This window comes from Aulonocara sp. 'chitande type north' Nkhata Bay, linkage group LG7 (genome assembly GCF_057382095.1).
Source record: "Aulonocara sp. 'chitande type north' Nkhata Bay isolate Kocher_YH1m ecotype deep benthic linkage group LG7, A_spYH_male_GT1.1, whole genome shotgun sequence".
Classification (NCBI taxonomy): domain Eukaryota; kingdom Metazoa; phylum Chordata; class Actinopteri; order Cichliformes; family Cichlidae; genus Aulonocara; species Aulonocara sp. 'chitande type north' Nkhata Bay.
In genome coordinates, this window is record NC_141350.1 from 59,228,790 (window position 1) to 59,246,043 (window position 17,254).

Below are 17,254 nucleotides of genomic sequence, written 5' to 3' on the forward strand. Positions count from 1 at the left end.
AAGTCTTCGATGATTTAGAAATGCGTATCCATATAGATGTAGTTTATCTGTAGCGTATCTGTCCACCTGAGATTTATTACTGTAGACGCAATTTCCCTTTTTATTGTTCTGCCATTACTGACCTAAGCAGATTGAGAGGTTTTCAAAAAGCCACAGGTGTAATGTCTTTTTTTAAGACGTTCCCTTCAGCATGCTAAACAGAAACAACGTGTTAACAATAATATTTTTAAAATGGGTGTATAACCAGCATCAAACACACATACAGTAAATTATGTAAAAGAAAGCCTGCTAAATAATTGCTGCCAAGCTATGCATTAGACATGAAGAGTGTTATATAACTTCACAAAACAAGTGTAGATGAGCAGTTTTCACAAGCACAGTATAGCTGCACATCTGAAACACTCACAGAAAACACAGCAGATAGAACATAATAAAACTTACAGCTGCATAGCCATATACAGGGTGTTTGTTCATATAAAACACCTTCAATAATAAATCCAAAACATACTAAAGCCCCCAAAATGATGACTGAAATTATTTTAACAACTTTGCAAGCAACAGAGAGGCTAAACGACAAGGACTTCAAGCTCTTCAACTTTCCACTATGAGAGCACATGTGAGTTGCTGCCTGTTTCTCGCTTTGCTAAGTCCAGATTTACTCCTGCAACACATAAAATATGAAGACAGAAAACAACGTCCCCACCGGCTGGTGAGATTTAATCTCTGCTACCACAGCTTACATTCTGCACGTTTTGCTGTTTTACCCTGCAAAATAGTTTGCAAGTGTTCGCCGACAAGTCAGCATCTTCCAAACTGCTGGTCACCACGGCAACCTACTAGATCCCAAAGCAATCGGTTTTTGGTGCAGTCGTAAAGCTCTTTGTGACCAGTTTCACTCCAACGACCACAAGCAACAACCAGCCATTTGTACCGAGTGTCTGCAACATAAAGGAGAAAAAGTGTTTGATAAACTCGGCCTTGTCTTGTCTTATGTTTTTCTCCCTCCCCATCTCTCTCATATGCACAAGGGCAAGTGCTGACATGGTAAAACAACACATTTATAATTCATATAATAACCAGTTTGAGCTCCTTCCAGCTTGTCTTGCTCCATGTTTTGTTCTTTGCAAGTGCTGTGCATCACAAATCAATACTTTGAGTTGTAAAGTAGTCTGCTATGCAATAATGTGGACACACAAGAACCACAGACTAAGAATCACAGACACCTAGCCGTGTAATCACATTTTTTTTGTGTGTGTGTACAGTCCAGTAATACTTTAAAGATTTCTGTTTGCTGTGAATGAAATACAGACCCTATAATGCAGAGGGTTTTTAACCTAGAAACAGAGGACAGACACGCGCATTTGTTAAAGAGACAATTATGAATTCAGCCTGGGGGTTGGCGCGTGATCAGATCGCTGTGACTCTGTGATGTTTCCGCAGCTTTGATCTCGCCGTGTTAACTCTTTCCGCGCAGCTGCCTTGTCCTTGCTGCAGTAGTTGCAATGAGAGTCCACTTTGCTTGTGCCTCCCGTTGGCTTCCAGGCAGAATCAGTGAAATTTTGTCGGCGTGGGAGCTGTGGAGCAGATTCTCCTTGCGACTGTACTCCTGAGGTTGAGGCGTTGACATCCCAACAGTGTTTGTTTTGTCAGTGCAGCCACGGCAGGATAATCCAATCCAGTGTATCTTCTGTCAGAAAACTCCTGTACAGTTACCCCACTGCACTTGCTTTCAGTTAAGACTCTGTAAGGTGTGATATTGCAGTAAATCACTGCCAGCTGCCTTACGCTGTATTTTTCAGCACCATGGAGAGCGACAGGCAGACTGAGGGTGGTATACGCTTCCAAGAAGTCATGAAAAAGCTCAAACCCACATACTGCTTCACATATATTTATTCATTTACACACTCACTTGCCATTTTCTTTGGTGCACCCAGCTGCAGTTAACACAGCCTTCAATAACTCCTACATGCTTGAAGGTTTCAATGTTTCAGTGTGTTAGTGCTATAGAGAGGTGCTGATTCAATGTAGCAGGCATTTTTAAAGCTGCTGATATCTTGTATTGTGCTATACTGCTTTTTTCAGTATTTACAGAAATATTAGTGTATTTAAGTCTATGAATCACAGAGTTAAGTAATAACCTAGATGTAATTTAGCTAATAATAATCCAGTAGTTTAGAAATGTGGGATAAATACAGGTTCATAAATGTGTAGGGCATACAGGACAATGTAAAACATTTACACGTTCTTCTGGGTTCCTGTGCTCATCGTACACACTGAGCTTAGCAGGACGGTGCCGAAGCGGTTACTTCTTGGTTCAATTATTATGTCACAGTTTAGCTTGTTGTTAGCTATTTTAAATATTTATCTGTTATAATAACTGGACTGTAAACAGCAGCGCTGTAAACAATGATCTGCACACAGAGACACTAGTACACTAGTAGCTCAGAAACAAGCTGTCCAGCACAGTGAATGGGCCCTCAGAGTGTACTACATACTACCTATAGTACACTGTATATAGCATAAGAAATCCTCATATTTGGAGGTTTTACTGTAACAGCAAATGAAACAACACTTGTCCCATTTTTCACATTTTACTCATACCGTTAATTTAAAGGGATAGTTCATTATTTTGGGAAGTGTACTCATTTATTGTCATATTTGTATGGTTGATGCAAAACTACAGTCAACTTTGCCAGACTATAAAAAATTCAGTAGTTCAAAAGCTGACAATTGAAGTACGAAACATTAAATTGTTGCCTTCTATCTGAAGGGTTATTAGCAAAAGGCTTGGCCCTGATTTTTTCTTTTTCTTTTAGAAATATCTTCAAGTGGATTGGTAATAAATGAAAGTGTTGGTATAATGAGTTTTTAAGTACCTGTGGGTGAAGCCGACAGCTTCATATTCTAATTTTATTTTTAACCGTGAGCAGTTACTCCTTTACATTTTGTACATTTGTGTACAGGAGCAGCATTATGAAAAATCAGTGTAATAGTCGTACTTTTAAAAAATTTATTTTGTATGTTTTTTCCTTTTTGGATCCGGCTGGTGCTTCTTTTTTAAAAATAATTTACACAACTGCCTTTTTAAATGAACGTGACCTGTTGTAGCAGCGGGTTATTTCCGTTCTGCTCTGTCAGCACAAACACGCACTCGCAGGTGATGCTCGCTCTTCTTGCGCCGGCCTTGGAGCATTCTGGCGGCCATTTAATGAAATGCTGATCTCGTCAAGCTGCTGCACAGGTGCTCGTTTGTGCATGTGTGTGCGAGTGTTCTTTGATCCGCCTTTCATATGGTCGTACAGCTGTGTGCTGATGTGATTACAAAGGCCTTGCCAGATGTGCTCGCCAGCTGTCTGTGACACAGCCTCTGTTTGTTTTTTTGTGTGTGGGGGGGTGAGTGGTGGTATGAGGCAGCACTTCGTGGGGGCAGGTTCAGATTTAACACCACCGCTCACACGGGCTTTTTTGAAAGCGGCGTCTGGGTGCTTGTTGTGCCCGTGTGATCATGTTCTCATGTGTCCTGGAATACGATTGGCTTATAATATTGTCTTCATTCAGCACTTCCCATTTCACCGACACTTTAGCCCACTAGGGAAACATTTGTGTGTGTTTGTGATGGAGACAGAGAATGTGGTTGCAGTCCTTATATGGTCATGTAGTTTGGTTTTGAGCGAGTGCGTTCGCTACAGAATGAATCAGAGTGCTGTTACATCAGAGGTATGGGCAGGTGGGATGGATTACTTGGCCTCCTATTGGAACACACACTTCCATGGAGAGTGAGAGAGAGAAAGAGGAATGACGGCACATGCATGCATATGCATACTCAGATGCCCTACTTTTCTGCAACACAGAGATATAGGGACTGTTATGTAGCAAGGGATGCGGACAGTGCAGATTCATGGTGTGAATGAATGGGAGTGACAAAAGGAAGCCACTCCCCTGTACTGCTTCCCAACACCTTAGCACAGAGAACACAAAAAAAGAGGAACTAGTGAAATCTACAAATGCTTGGCAATGAATGAAATGCAGAATGAATTACACCAAACTGCAGGTTGCTAGGGGGCTGGAGCCTATCCCAGCCTCCACTGGACACCGTGGACAGGTCGCCAATCTGACGCAGGGCCAACACGGAGAGACAATCGTTCGCACTCACAGTTAATTAGTTAAATTAAATACCAGAGAGTACAAAAAATCAGTACTTTGCAGCAAGTGGTGTAAGTGTTCATTACTCACAGATGAACTAAACATCACTGGATTAAATCTGTTCTCCAGTAAATTTTCATTATCATCTGTATAACGATTAATTGAGTAATTCAGGAACTCCTCATTAATGATGCTTTAATGGTCATGTCTGTATTGCCTTTATTGAGAAATAAAACCAGAAGCAGATGCCTTCATTTTCAAATGTTGCCGGGAAACTATTGTAGTTTTGGTGTTTTTATATTGTTATTTCAGGTCTTTAGTTTGACTTTGAAATGTGGATTTTTGGGTTAAATGAACTAAGTAGTCCAGAGACCATAGAATAGAGGGTTTTATAGATAAATACTAATATTTGGTATGAGTAAGTCAAGCTGAGCTATGGAGCTAAGGAGTTTTTTTTACTGACCTCAGGAAACCTTTTTGGCTCCAAAACCGACGTCCCTCTCTCTTCAGTAATCTTCTGCTAAATCAAATGGTTCTTTCGGGGTCACAGTAGCCGTAGGTTAGTGCACCTTACCACATAACTGCAGCACCCACTGTGTTAATGTCACAAACCCCTCACTGCTCTTTACGCCTCCTCTCCTTCAATATCAAAAACAAGAGTGCGCGATGGTGAAGATACCAGCAGAGCAAAGCAGAAAGAAAACAGAGAGAAGCTAGCCCAGCCAGACAGCTAGCAGGATGAAAGCTGTGATGTTGTGCATGCTGATAGCTACTATTTACTGGTAAAAAAAAAAAAAAACCCTTCCCAACTATGGGTGGTTTTTGCCAGGCTTGCAGTGTTTTTTCAAATTCTTCATTTCGTATTTGGTGGTGAGTCTAAAACATATATATATATATATATATATATATATATATATATATATATATAAATAATCCTAAACATATGGATATTCATAATTGCTCTATGTGTGACGGTGTTAAAGTTTCATTCCTACAATTTCTTAAGGAGACAAAATTGGTAAATACAGGCAAATATAAATGAGAAATTATTAATACATTTGAGTCTACATGTAGTATATGCTGTAGGTTTTGGAAATATTTCACACTGTATACAAAAGATGGCCTCTCCTGGGAGAGCATGCTGTGGCTTTTTGGATTGTTTCATTGAAACCTCCATCGCCATCTCGTTTTCATTTGTTTGTTTATTTTTGTTTGTTAATGTATTTGTAAAGGGGGTACACCTGCTAATTTGATCACTGGCTTGCCAGCAATTAATTGACAGCAGTGTTAAGTTACAGTCCATTATTTACTAATTGACTTTAGTTGAGTTCCACTGTTATCAGCAGATATATTAACATTAGAGACCAAAACCTAAACATGTTTCTTTCTGCTGATGGGTATTGTTAGATCCCAGTTACCCCTGTACACAAAGTCTGGACCTGCTCTTCTTGTAAAGAGTCTGAGTGGCTGATCCTGTGGGCATTACTTATCTTCCTGTATATTGTGACCGTTTTACAGAAAGACTTCCTGTTCATGCACGTCTGTCATTCAGACTCATTACAGAATAATTATTTTCACTTATTTTGTTCAATTTATAATGCTGCATTTCAAGTTAAATTACCATTAGTGCAATCACATCCGTATATATCTCTGAACTCCATATTTAGGGACAGATATTAACCTTTAAAGCCTGAATTGTGAAATTGTTGCCAGAAAATTTAAAGTTAAATTTAAAGTTTTTGAAAATTAAGCATTTATTCAGGCAATTAAAAACAATCAATTAAATATTAATGTGCTTAAATTCGTTTTAATCTTTTTATCATATTTGCTACATCCCACATTTTTTGCAATGTATTGATTAAAATTTATCGTTTATGTAAGTTTTGACAAAAATTAGGCGTTAAGGGGTTAAATCCCTTATTTAGACAGTCTCAGGTGGATGAGGCCTCGGGGATCTCAGTCTCAGACATTATGTTAACAACAAACTCTATGGGGATTTAACTTGAGCTGCCCTACACCCGTATAACAACTGCAGTTTAACACTTTTGTGTTGACGACAGGTATTTCTAGGCAGCACCTTTTGGCACATTTTAATTAATGCGACTGTAAGTATTTTGCATAACAGCTGACTGAAATGATCACTTGTGAAATCCCTCATTTAACCCATAAAGAAATCCATTTTCTTCCCGTTTTTGAATTCATTATGTATCTGACTCTGTAGCTGTGGGAACTATAGTGTCAGTCGACACAGTAAAGGTGTACAAATTAATCATTATGTGCGAATTATTATCACTTCATGACTTTCATTAATGCCATAAAGCACTGATTGTTGTCAGTGGTTGGGATTTTGTTGTTTGTTTATGCATCTCCATGTGATCTTGATCAGGTCTAATCAGTGTTTTCTTCTTTCCCCCTCAGGAACATTTCAGGGTCAGTGGGTTGGCGGGATGCGTCATGGCTACGGAGTTCGTCAGAGCGTCCCTTACGGTATGGCAGCCGTTATCCGCTCCCCGCTTCGTACCTCCATAAACTCTCTCCGCTCCGGTTCAGAGCACAGCAATGGGACAGCTCTGCTGGACCGGACTGGGGCAGTGGTTCCTGGACCTCCCCCCCTTCCCGGCACGCTGACCACCAGCGTCTCCATGTGCAGCACAGGCAGCAGCGGCAGCAGCCCCGCGGTGTCTCGGGGAGGTTTTGTGCTGACAGCGCACAGCGAGGCTGAGCTGCTGAAGGGGAAAAGGAAGGGCGGGCTTTTTCGAAGATCCATCCTGTCAGGTCTCAAGCTGAGGAAGTCAGAGTCCAGGAGCTCTTTGGCCTCCCAGAGGTCTAAACAGAGCTCATTCAGGAGTGAAGCTGGCATGAGTACCGTGTCCTCTGCTGCATCTGATATCAACTCTACCATCAGGTAATGGCACGTGGACAATAGAGGTGGTAGGTTTGGGCTGCTGCAGGATACCAGATATAAAAGACCCACAAAGACCTTTTTGCACATATAGTTTTCATCCAAATTTGGGGCAATCTGCCAAACCTTTTGTTCTCAAACATAATTTTTCATTAGTTTGAAGCCTGTTTCACGCTGTATACTAGGGCACCAGTTTAGCTCACTGGCTGAGCAGGTATGCATATGCCTTATGACTAAAACGTAGCAGACTGGGTTCAAGTCTAACCTGCAGCCCTTTCCTGTCTACTCCACACTGTTTAACTATCAAATGAAGGCAAAAAGCCCCAAAATAAACCTTAGAAATCCAGCATACTGTGTTGGTTAACTAAAACTGATCCTTCCTTGACCAGTTCCACAGTAATCATACTGATACCCATCATCGTTGTCATGTTTTAGTTATGCAATCTAATATATTTATCCCTGAAAAGTTCAAATTTACTGTAAAAGTCAGACATTTAACACTCTAAGAAATTCTGGCAGGATTTTAACTCAACAGCAATGTTTACTTGAAAAGTATGTCAATCAAACATGAGTCTATCCACCAAAAATCATACAAATAACACCACCTACTGTGGTCTCCTTTCTTGATTCACGCAAGAGGAAGTCTAGCTTTGAAAGATTGTGACTGGAATGACTTTGGAACGTAGTTAGTCCAACGTGGTGAGTCAGATATCAACTCTGTGGCAGGGTAGTGGAATGACGTACTATGAAGTGACCTGTCCTTCATTTGGAGGACAGGGATTCAAGGAAAAAACAAACACCCATTCTTCTTAAGTGCCTTTAAATGGATTGGCATGCATTCCAAAGGAGACTATAGGTCAAAGGTCAGTATGTTGGTCCACTGGACCGGTGCCTGAGGAGAAGTTTAATGCCAGTTTCATTCATTGTGTGAACTTCAGCTTCTTAATCTGGCTTAGATGTTACATGGAAGTGCTTGGCGTCAAACTCCAGGTATGCTGGATTGAGCCGGCTTATTTTGACTTGAGTCGCCACCTCGTAACCTAATGGCTGGCAGTAGTAGATATTCTTAATATAGTCACCGTGGCACAGAAGTCTGGCTCTGGCTGTTTCATTTTAACATTTTATGATCCTTCCATGATTGATTATTTACTATTTTAATGTAACCTTTCACCCTTTCCAGCCTTGGAGATGCAGACACAGAGCTGACAGTCGCTGAAGACGATGTGGACGCCACAGCAACAGAGACCTACTGCGGGGAGTGGAAGAACGACAAGCGGACCGGATTCGGCGTGAGTCGGCGGTCCGATGGGCTGCAGTACGAAGGGGAGTGGCTCAGCAACAAGCGGCACGGCTATGGCTGCACCACGTTTCCTGATGGCACAAAAGAGGAAGGGAAGTACAAGCAGAACATCCTGGTGAGCGGCAAGAGGAAGAACCTGATCCCCCTCCGAGCCAGTAAGATCAGGGAGAAGGTGGACCGAGCCGTGGAGGGAGCGCAGAAGGCAGCAGATATCGCCCGGCAAAAGGCTGAGATTGCTCTTTCCAGGTAGGGAATTATAGGCGCGATACCTTTTAATGAAGTCATGTTCTAGGTCCTGGTTAATTTAAAATTCAAGTTGTTTGAAGCTGGCACAGTTCATCTGAAAAAAAGTGCTTTTAAAGTCATTTTTTATGTTATACACCAATCAGAATTTAGTGATACTTAAATCAACAGATGATGCCAGGTGTGGGGTTGCTTTAAGGTCACTGCTAATCAAATCTCACCCACACAGCCCTGATCAGGCAATTTCTCTAAGTGTTAATAAAAAAACGATAAATAAATAGTCATTAAGGGAAATTCCCCCCTAACTTCATAATTTGTTGTTTTTTTATGTTATAGAGCAAATCCAAGAGCCTGAGATTGTAATTTGCTTTGCTTTTCTGACCTTCCTCATATTTACAGCTCTGCAGTAATCATCAGCAATAAGGCTAATAGCATATTTCTTGAAGTGTTAGCATATTTACTAAAAATGTTGTTGTGAATTTTTTCTCATCTAAAGGCAAAAAAAAACTATTATCTGTTATACTATGCTGCATTTCTGTTAGCAGAGGATGCTAACCAAAAATCAGAGAATTTCGTCCCACTCTTCTTCACAATGTTGCTTTAAATTTGTTGCTGTTCGTTTATGCACAGCTCTCCTGAAATCCTGCCAGAGCCTTTAATAAGGTTGAGGTCTGGACATTGACTGGGTCATTACAGCGACTTGATTCTTTTTTCCTTTTCAGTCATTGTGTTGTAGATTTGCTGCTGTGCTTGGATGTTGCGTGATGCAGTTTTGGCCAACATAGATTAACAACAGATTAGAATACTTTGAAGACAGAGGAGTTGGTGGCTGCAAGACGAAGTCCAAATCATCAGCCCTCCACCACCGTGCTGACAGCTGGTGTGAGGAGTTTGTTCAGATAAGCTGTGTTGGGTTTTTGCCAAATGTCGTGCTGTGCATTATGGTCAGACGTCTCCACAGAAGTCTTGATGCAACTTTGCAAGCCTGAGCTGTGCTGCCGTGTTCTTTTCAGAGAGAAGAGGCTTTCTTCTGGGAGCTCTTCCAAACAAACCGTATTTGTTCAGTCTTTTTCTTATTTTCCTGTCACAAATTTCACATGGGCTGTAAGATGTAGCTCTTGGGTTTTTCGTTGTTTATCTGAATGTTGCACGGTCTGAAGTTGTTGTGATGACCATAACTGGAAAGATTTTGTAATTGTGTTAATACACACCTGAACTGAATGCTCGGGACCAGCAAACTGCCAAAATTTCTGCTTTTACAGAGTTGCTCACACTTTCTGATAATCAGTTATTTAAATGAATCTGATTAGCAGCACCTGGCTGCTACTTACTCTCTCTTGAATCCTTTAGAAGCAGTAAACTCGCACCTCACAGGACGTGTAATGTTTAAAACGATTAATATGATACTATTATAAAATGGTTCCCATAGTTTAAACAACTTGTCCATTATATTGCCTCAATGCTTTTATCCTCTTTATTAAGTCAGCTTACTAGGTACATCAATTTAAACATGTTCATAGCAAAACTGTGTTTCCAGGTTCTGGCACGTCTTTAATAAATGAACAAGTTTTACCTGGGGTGAGTCAGAACCCCCAAGGAAGATGGCAGTGCCAGGGCTGCATCTCAAAAGCCCAGGCATCAACATGTTTATATCCACGGGGTGCTGTTATGTGTTAATCCATCTTAAAACAGCTGTTTTTCTGTCTTTCACCTGTCCATCCTCTGCTTAAAAACAATTGCTGATGGCTTTGTTTTACCATGTAATTGAGATCAGTGACATATTAAAAATAATATTCAGGTTAAGGTGAAATTAGGGTTACAGAATGATTGAAATTGGCAAGCCAAACAAGCCCATCTGGAGCTGTTAAGACTCTGATAAAGCTGTTCTGCTGAATGGAGATGAGAGCTGATTCTCATTAAAACTGAGTTCATTCAGCTAAAACAATGAGAGCAGTCTGTCTGATGATGTTAATGGGCTTGCCCTGACCTTCTTTACAGCTGCAAGAAACTTTTGGACAGCAATATAGAACAATTTTTGTTTTTTTATTTGTTTTGTTTTGTTTTTTTACAGCTAAGGACTCAAAACAGAAAGTAATTAGCTGTCCTGGGACCTGAAGCCACAGATACACATTGATACTCTTGTCAAGTGGGGACTCATCAGAAGTAGGCCCATGGCCTAGTTTGTGTCCAGACCTTGTTGTTTCGAGGATCCAGGGTATGGCTACAGTACCTCTGGTGGTGACAAAGCTGCTGCTTTTAAACTCTTTCTGTAGAGCTTAGACAGGAAGGAAATAACAGGTACCAAGGAAAAAACTGGAATACAAATGAAAAAAAAAAAAAAAGCCATTACGAGATGAAACTCTTTGAATTCTTTTAAAAAACATGAAGTTGTTAAATTCCTGATCAGGCAACTCAAACTCAAACATCTCCATGTAGATCTCTTGCCACCTGTAGCATCTATGTTATGAAAAGTCCTGCTGTGATTTTGGAGATTTAGCATCGACTTGGTACCAAAGTGTGACATCCCATGTAAAGAGAGAGAGGTGTTCTGCATCTGTGCATTTACGCACATATATCTAAGTGACATAAATTTTGTCAGCTGGCTAAGTATGTGCTGTCTTTCATGAACTCCACATGCAGAATTTGACACTGCACGGACGGCCTGCACAGCAGAGGCGCCGTTATTTGTGTAACAGATTTCACACCCTTCGTACTGTTTCTGATTTGTTCACACGGTTTTCTTTTTGATTTTTTTTCATGTCATTGAGCCAAACACAGAAAAGCAAACTAGCTCTTGTTCTTGCAGCCAGAAGTTGCCTTCATGCTTTCTGGAGCACATGGTCGAAACGCTTGAACGTATTAGAGAGGAGCGGACCCAAAGATGGCACCTGCTCGCTTAAATAAACACATGAGTCCCTATATTAATGTGTCTGATCTTCTGGCCCCACTCACATTAACCTGCCTAACATTGTGATGACTTAAGAAATTTAAGGCTCAGTTTGTAGGTTTTGTGTTTGTTTGTTTATTATAAAATGGAATGCATTAAAGTGCTTTGGAGGACTACTGGTAAAACTTAAAGCTTCGATTTAAAGGCTTAGCCAGATTCTGCTCTATATCTGTGAGATAAGTGTTTAGTGTGTGCAAGTTGACTATTTTGAGTTAAGATATTTTTCCCAACACAAGAACACAGGAGCAGTGAATTGGCTAATAAAAATGTCTGAATCTTCCTGGATTTTAAACCTAGTAATCAGTTATAACATCCTCCAACTTCTGTTTCTAATCTTAAAGGTTTGAATGTGGGTCATAAAATAATTTATATATAATCCATACATTTTTTTGGGCTGTGGATCATTGTCCTCTCTCAGTTTTGGTTGTGCTTCACCCAAATATGAAGATCTGAACTTTGGCTCTGTCTGTGACTTTGTGTTTACATGCTTTGTTGTCATGTTAGTATTGCATAGCTACAGATCACGCCTTTTCTTCTGTACAACAGATACTGAAGAGTGTGATTAGAAACAGCTGGCTGCAGAGTGACAACAGTGTCAGTCAGCGTGTGAAGCAGCTGTCTGAGCTGTTTTTTTTCTGATTAGCAGTTGACCTTGGAGCAGATCAATAATGCAGTAATGTTTTGCACTCTGTTAATGATGTACAGCATATACGTTTAGGAGCAGATCGCCAATTTTCCGCAAGATGTCAAGTTGCTTTCTGAGATGGATGAGCTCGTTAAAATGGAAATATTGAAAACACCAGAGGGTGTCAAAGAAATGATGTGAGGTGGGACGAAGAGAAAAAGGCATAATAAAGTGAGAGAAAAAACCCATTAGAAGTGAGGGCAGATTTCCGCATTATGCCAACAACACTGGCAGAGCGCCTGAAAGAGCAGAGAGGCTGAATTACTCTCTCACAGACTAACCTGCTCTTGCTTATAAGCTTACCTGTGTAGATCGTGAATGAAGCTGCTGAACATGTCTGTGTTTGTAGAGTGCATGCATGAGGAGCTGAATAAGTAAAGATCCAATCCTATTAGTCCTGCTGACGGTCTTCCGCTGAGGGCAGTGTGACCACAGCGAGCTACAGCTGCTCAACTAATTCCTCTCACACTGTTGAGAAGTCACGTACATAGAAGAAAGAAAAACAAATTAAAGGTAGCAAACACATCAGCCGCTCGGTTTCTTATATTATGATGACAATATATTTGCATTCGTAGTGACTTGTAGGCTTTTTACAGCACAGGCCAAAACATCATACTGTAGGTTGGCTCACATAGTTTCCATGGTTTCATCTTTCTTGTGAGAACTACTTTATGAATTTAACTGTGCTTAAATGCTCAACTTGACAGAGACCATTTTTTAAAATAAAAAATAAAAAAGTGCATTAGTTTGCTGTAGTAGCTAGTTGAGTTATGGGTGAGTAACTTTTGCTTCCAGTTTACCTGTCGATGCTAAATTAGGCTTCAGATTGTGGACCTTTCTCTGGACACAGACTGATACATCTGGGTCACTCTGTAAAACACTGAAAGTGCTGACTTTTGGTTTTAAAGGCATAAAAATCCCTTCAGTTCACTAAATAGTCATATTAGTTATTGGTGTTCAAATAAACAAAGTTTATTCATCTAATATTCAGTGTTTATCTCAGTCACCGTATTTAAAATATATCTAGAATATATTTATTTAAAACTTTATTTTAAATTTCATAAAATATCTGCCACACAGAATGACGTCAGTGGTGCGACTTTTACTTTGAAATAATGAAGTTTTTCTCGCTTTCAGAGGTCATTACATTCCAATTTTAAGCCTAGTGTCTTCCTTCATTTTTAATAAAATGCCGACTTATTTAACAATTTAACTTAAATTTCATTATTGGTATAATTCATTTCATACTCGCAGGGTTTCCTGGTTTATATCTGTTCTTTCCTCGTCACCATTTAATTCTGTGGTTTGCACCAGTTTCATTTTTACTCTTTCTGAACTCTTTTTAAAAATATATATATATTCTAGGTCGCATATTCTGTTCTTTGTTGCAGTCATACCTCAGTTTTTATATGTTTATCCAAAATACAACCTAAAATCTTATCCTAAGTCTCTAACATAACATGAAATGTAGCTGTGTGGTTGGAAACGGTGCTTTGCAGCTTGATCTTGCAGGTCTAAGACACAAAATATGGAATAAAGACTAATGCCGTAAAAGTTAAGCTAATGAATGCTGAGTTAAATTGTGCTTGAATATTTGGAAGGCAAGAGCTCATGCACAAGTGGGTAGGCCTGAATTATTTTTGAGGAGGGACGGAGTGTCCTTGTTTAAAGTAGGGTGCCACTCTATGCATGCTTAAAGCAGATAAACCCAGATCTTGACACAAACAATATTTAAATGAAATTTTTGCATGATAGCAGTTGGAACAAAACCGAAACTAGGCATCCGTATCAATATAAATAGTTTTGCAATGTGTGCTGGGATTTTGAGTTAAATGCAAACTACGGTATTGCAGGCGTTTGGGCATATCTTTACTTAAAATTAGATTAATGGTAGTGGCCAGTCTGTAGCTTGTGTCATGGTTGTGTTTAAGAAACAAACTGGTAGAGTGTTTTCCTTCTGAGCTGCAACTGTCTTCTTAGACACATCTTCATGTAGCTTTAATCTGTGCTGTGTTGTGTTTATTGAAGCCCAAGTGTGACCACAAAACTAGCAATCTAGGTGGTGCCCGTGGACAACTGCTTTGTTTTTCCAACATTCTGCAGGTTTTTGCTGTCTCTTGCTGTTGAGTTTCATCTATTAAAACTGCTACGTAGGACACCTGTGTGTGAACTTAAATATGTCATGGTCCTGGGCCATGTTGGCCCAGTATTCTTAGTTTCTTGTATTTTTGTATTTCGTTCCTTATTTAGGCCATGTTTCCTGAGTTGTCCTGTTGTGTTGTTCCCTAAGTGTTTTCCCTTCGTGACTCTTACCCCCTGTGTGCCCCTCTGTGTATTTATGAGCCCTCGTCTCTCTTTGTGTTTATTCCATGTTTCCCCTGCCCGTTATGGCTGTGTTCTTCCTGTGCTCTCTCTCTCCCCTCCTGTCTGAACCCCCATGTACTTCCTGTTTTACTTTGTGATTCCCGCACCTGTATTTGTTTGTTTCAACTATCTGAAAAAACTCATGTAAGGTCTTCTGAATGGGTTTCATCAGATAGGGCATCTGGCATAAAACAATCACAAATGCGGAGTTACCTGCTGTGGTGACCCCCAGCTGAAAGTAGCTTTACTACCGCATTAGCAAAAATAATGTCTGTAGACTGTGGGACGATTGGCGATCCCATTGCCTTTGAAATGGTTGCTTCAAAGGAACCAGGTCTGTGACCTCTTGCAGTCAATTGCTGCCTTCAAAATGACTTTGATGTATCAAGATAGCAATAACAAGTCAAGAAGAAGGAAAACGTCTGCTAACAGTTTGGGATTGAATGGACTGAAGTTGGCAAAAAACTGATAAATTTGTGAAAATCATAAATCGGTTGCTTCTAGACTCTGCTTACAATCAGAGTCCAGTCTGAGCTGTAACAATACAATTTTATTTATATAGCACATTTAAAACCAAAGGTATACCTAAGTGCTTCACAATAATGCAATAAGAACGGCTCCATAATGTAGTCATTTACGCATTGACATGGCTTTTAAAGGGTTCCTTGTTTAAGTTCAGCTGGAGATGATCTCGGGGTTGCATCACCGTGGCAGCCCCTTAGAACCTCATAGATGTTATACGGGGATTCAAAGATTCCTCCACAAAATGGGACGTAGTTTCATCAGGATGACAATGTAACTGCAAAATGGCACTGGCACTTAATATTCAATTTAATTCATTTTAATTTATGTATCTGCCACCAAATCACAACAGGAGTAACCTCTACAGCTACAATAGCAGAGAGAAAACTCCAACAATCAAACCACCCCCTTTGAGCAAGCACTTGGCAACAGTGGGAAGGAAAAACTCCCTTTTAACAGAAAGAAACCGCTGGCAGAACCAAGCTCAGCTATGTGCTATGACCAGATAAGGATTGTGGGGGAAAGTATATATAAATGAATATAGGAGTATAATGAGAGTACAATCAGTTGAATCAAGCAGTCATTCTGAGTTGAAGAACTGTTTGACTGCCTTGAGATCAAAAACAGTTGATGCAAATACTTGTAATTGGACTGCAAAATAAATCCAATGCAATCACTGGGCAACAACCGATTTTTCCTAGTCATAAGGAGGTTGTTGTTCTATTTTTACTCTAGCGTGATTGAGTGTTTCCACTGTTACAAAGCCCACAGTCCACAATAGGAAGGGCAGTGTTGGCACAAACACACCTGAAATCCCAGACTCATCTGGAACCAGTTTTTTACCTTTAGGTTTTACTTTCTGATTACTTTCATTCTTACTCACAGTTTGGTTATGTTTGGCCCAGGAAATTACACAGAGAGGTAAACATGTGTATGAAAGAACCATTTTCTAGTAAACATGTAGAAGCTTTACAAGTAAGGCATTTTAAAATCACTTATTCACACATAACTGGCACATAGGTGCAAAACTGTGGGGGGGTTCTTTGGTTTGCTGATTTGTTGTCAAAGCTGTGGGCAAGATGTGCCAGCTCAAGGGCAGTAAGGGGCAACAATATGATAATAAACCCCTCTGAAAGCATGGATTTGTAAACATATCATCCTGAGTTGGGTCATTAAAAGATCATGATGTCAATTGATTGCGTTGTTAGTGAATGCTCCAACCTAATTCAGGATGTATTAAGCATTTAATGTTGTTTCCACAGAAGCATAAATATATATATATTTATGCTTCTGTGGAAACAAAATGGTAAAGTCCAATTTATTAGTATAGTACGTTTATTTTGGCCTGTTTTTCATCATTTAACATCAGGGTTCTGAGACTGGAGCATGAAGTTGTCGGCATATTGCTGAGGTAACATGCAGATTTTACTAATTTGATGAGTAACAAAGTGGTGATGCTTTAAATATTTGCTCAGAGCAGGTTGCTGATTTAGGATAACGGCACAACTTTACTTGCCCAGAATAACCTAACTGTACATACAGTTTTAGCCTGGCCTAGCTCTCCGCTCTCCTACACACACACACACACACACACACACACACACACACACACACACACACACACACAGAAATGTCTAACCCAGATTCGGGCAGCAATGTAGCACAGCACAGAACAGCCTCTCTGTATGTGTGTGTGTGTGCGTCCCAGAACAGAACAGCAGGGTATTTCCTTGTGGAACACCAGGAGAAACCCTGAGAGGTGAAACAGTCACAGGATAATTGCTTCAGTTCTCTTTGAGCAAAATGAAAGCACAATGTGTGAGGATTTGTGGCCCTTTTTCGTCGATTTCTTGCTGTGTGTATGTGCGTCTAAAATTGTCCATAGGCTGAGTTTGAATGTACATCCTACTTGTTCCTAAAGGCAGGGCAGCAAGCAGTGAGGTCAGGGGTCGGGTTTATCTCCTGAAGAGAATCCAACAGCTGGTAGAAATTCAGGGTCAGCTGTCCACGTGCCTGATGTTACAGTAAATCCCAGATTTGTTTATATGTGTGAGTGTGTGTGTGTGTGTGTGTGTGTGTGTGTGTGTGCGCGATACCAAGCTCATGTGCCCTGATTACTGCTGTCACATGTGCTGATGTAACTGATTT

At 40.2% G+C, this 17,254-nt stretch overlaps 1 protein-coding gene across 2 annotated transcripts in view; it reads left to right on the top strand.

The window, feature by feature from the left end:
• jph3b (junctophilin 3b) overlaps nucleotides 1-17,254 on the top strand; it is a 65,983-nt gene that overhangs the window by 22,798 nt on the left and 25,931 nt on the right. For both annotated transcript variants that reach the window (XM_086301687.1, XM_086301686.1), the window contains exons 2-3: nucleotides 6,562-7,048; nucleotides 8,226-8,591. In XM_086301687.1, the coding sequence (XP_086157813.1) occupies nucleotides 6,591-7,048; nucleotides 8,226-8,591 (824 nt within the window). In that variant the 5' untranslated portion in view covers nucleotides 6,562-6,590. The remainder of the gene's footprint in view (nucleotides 1-6,561; nucleotides 7,049-8,225; nucleotides 8,592-17,254) is intronic.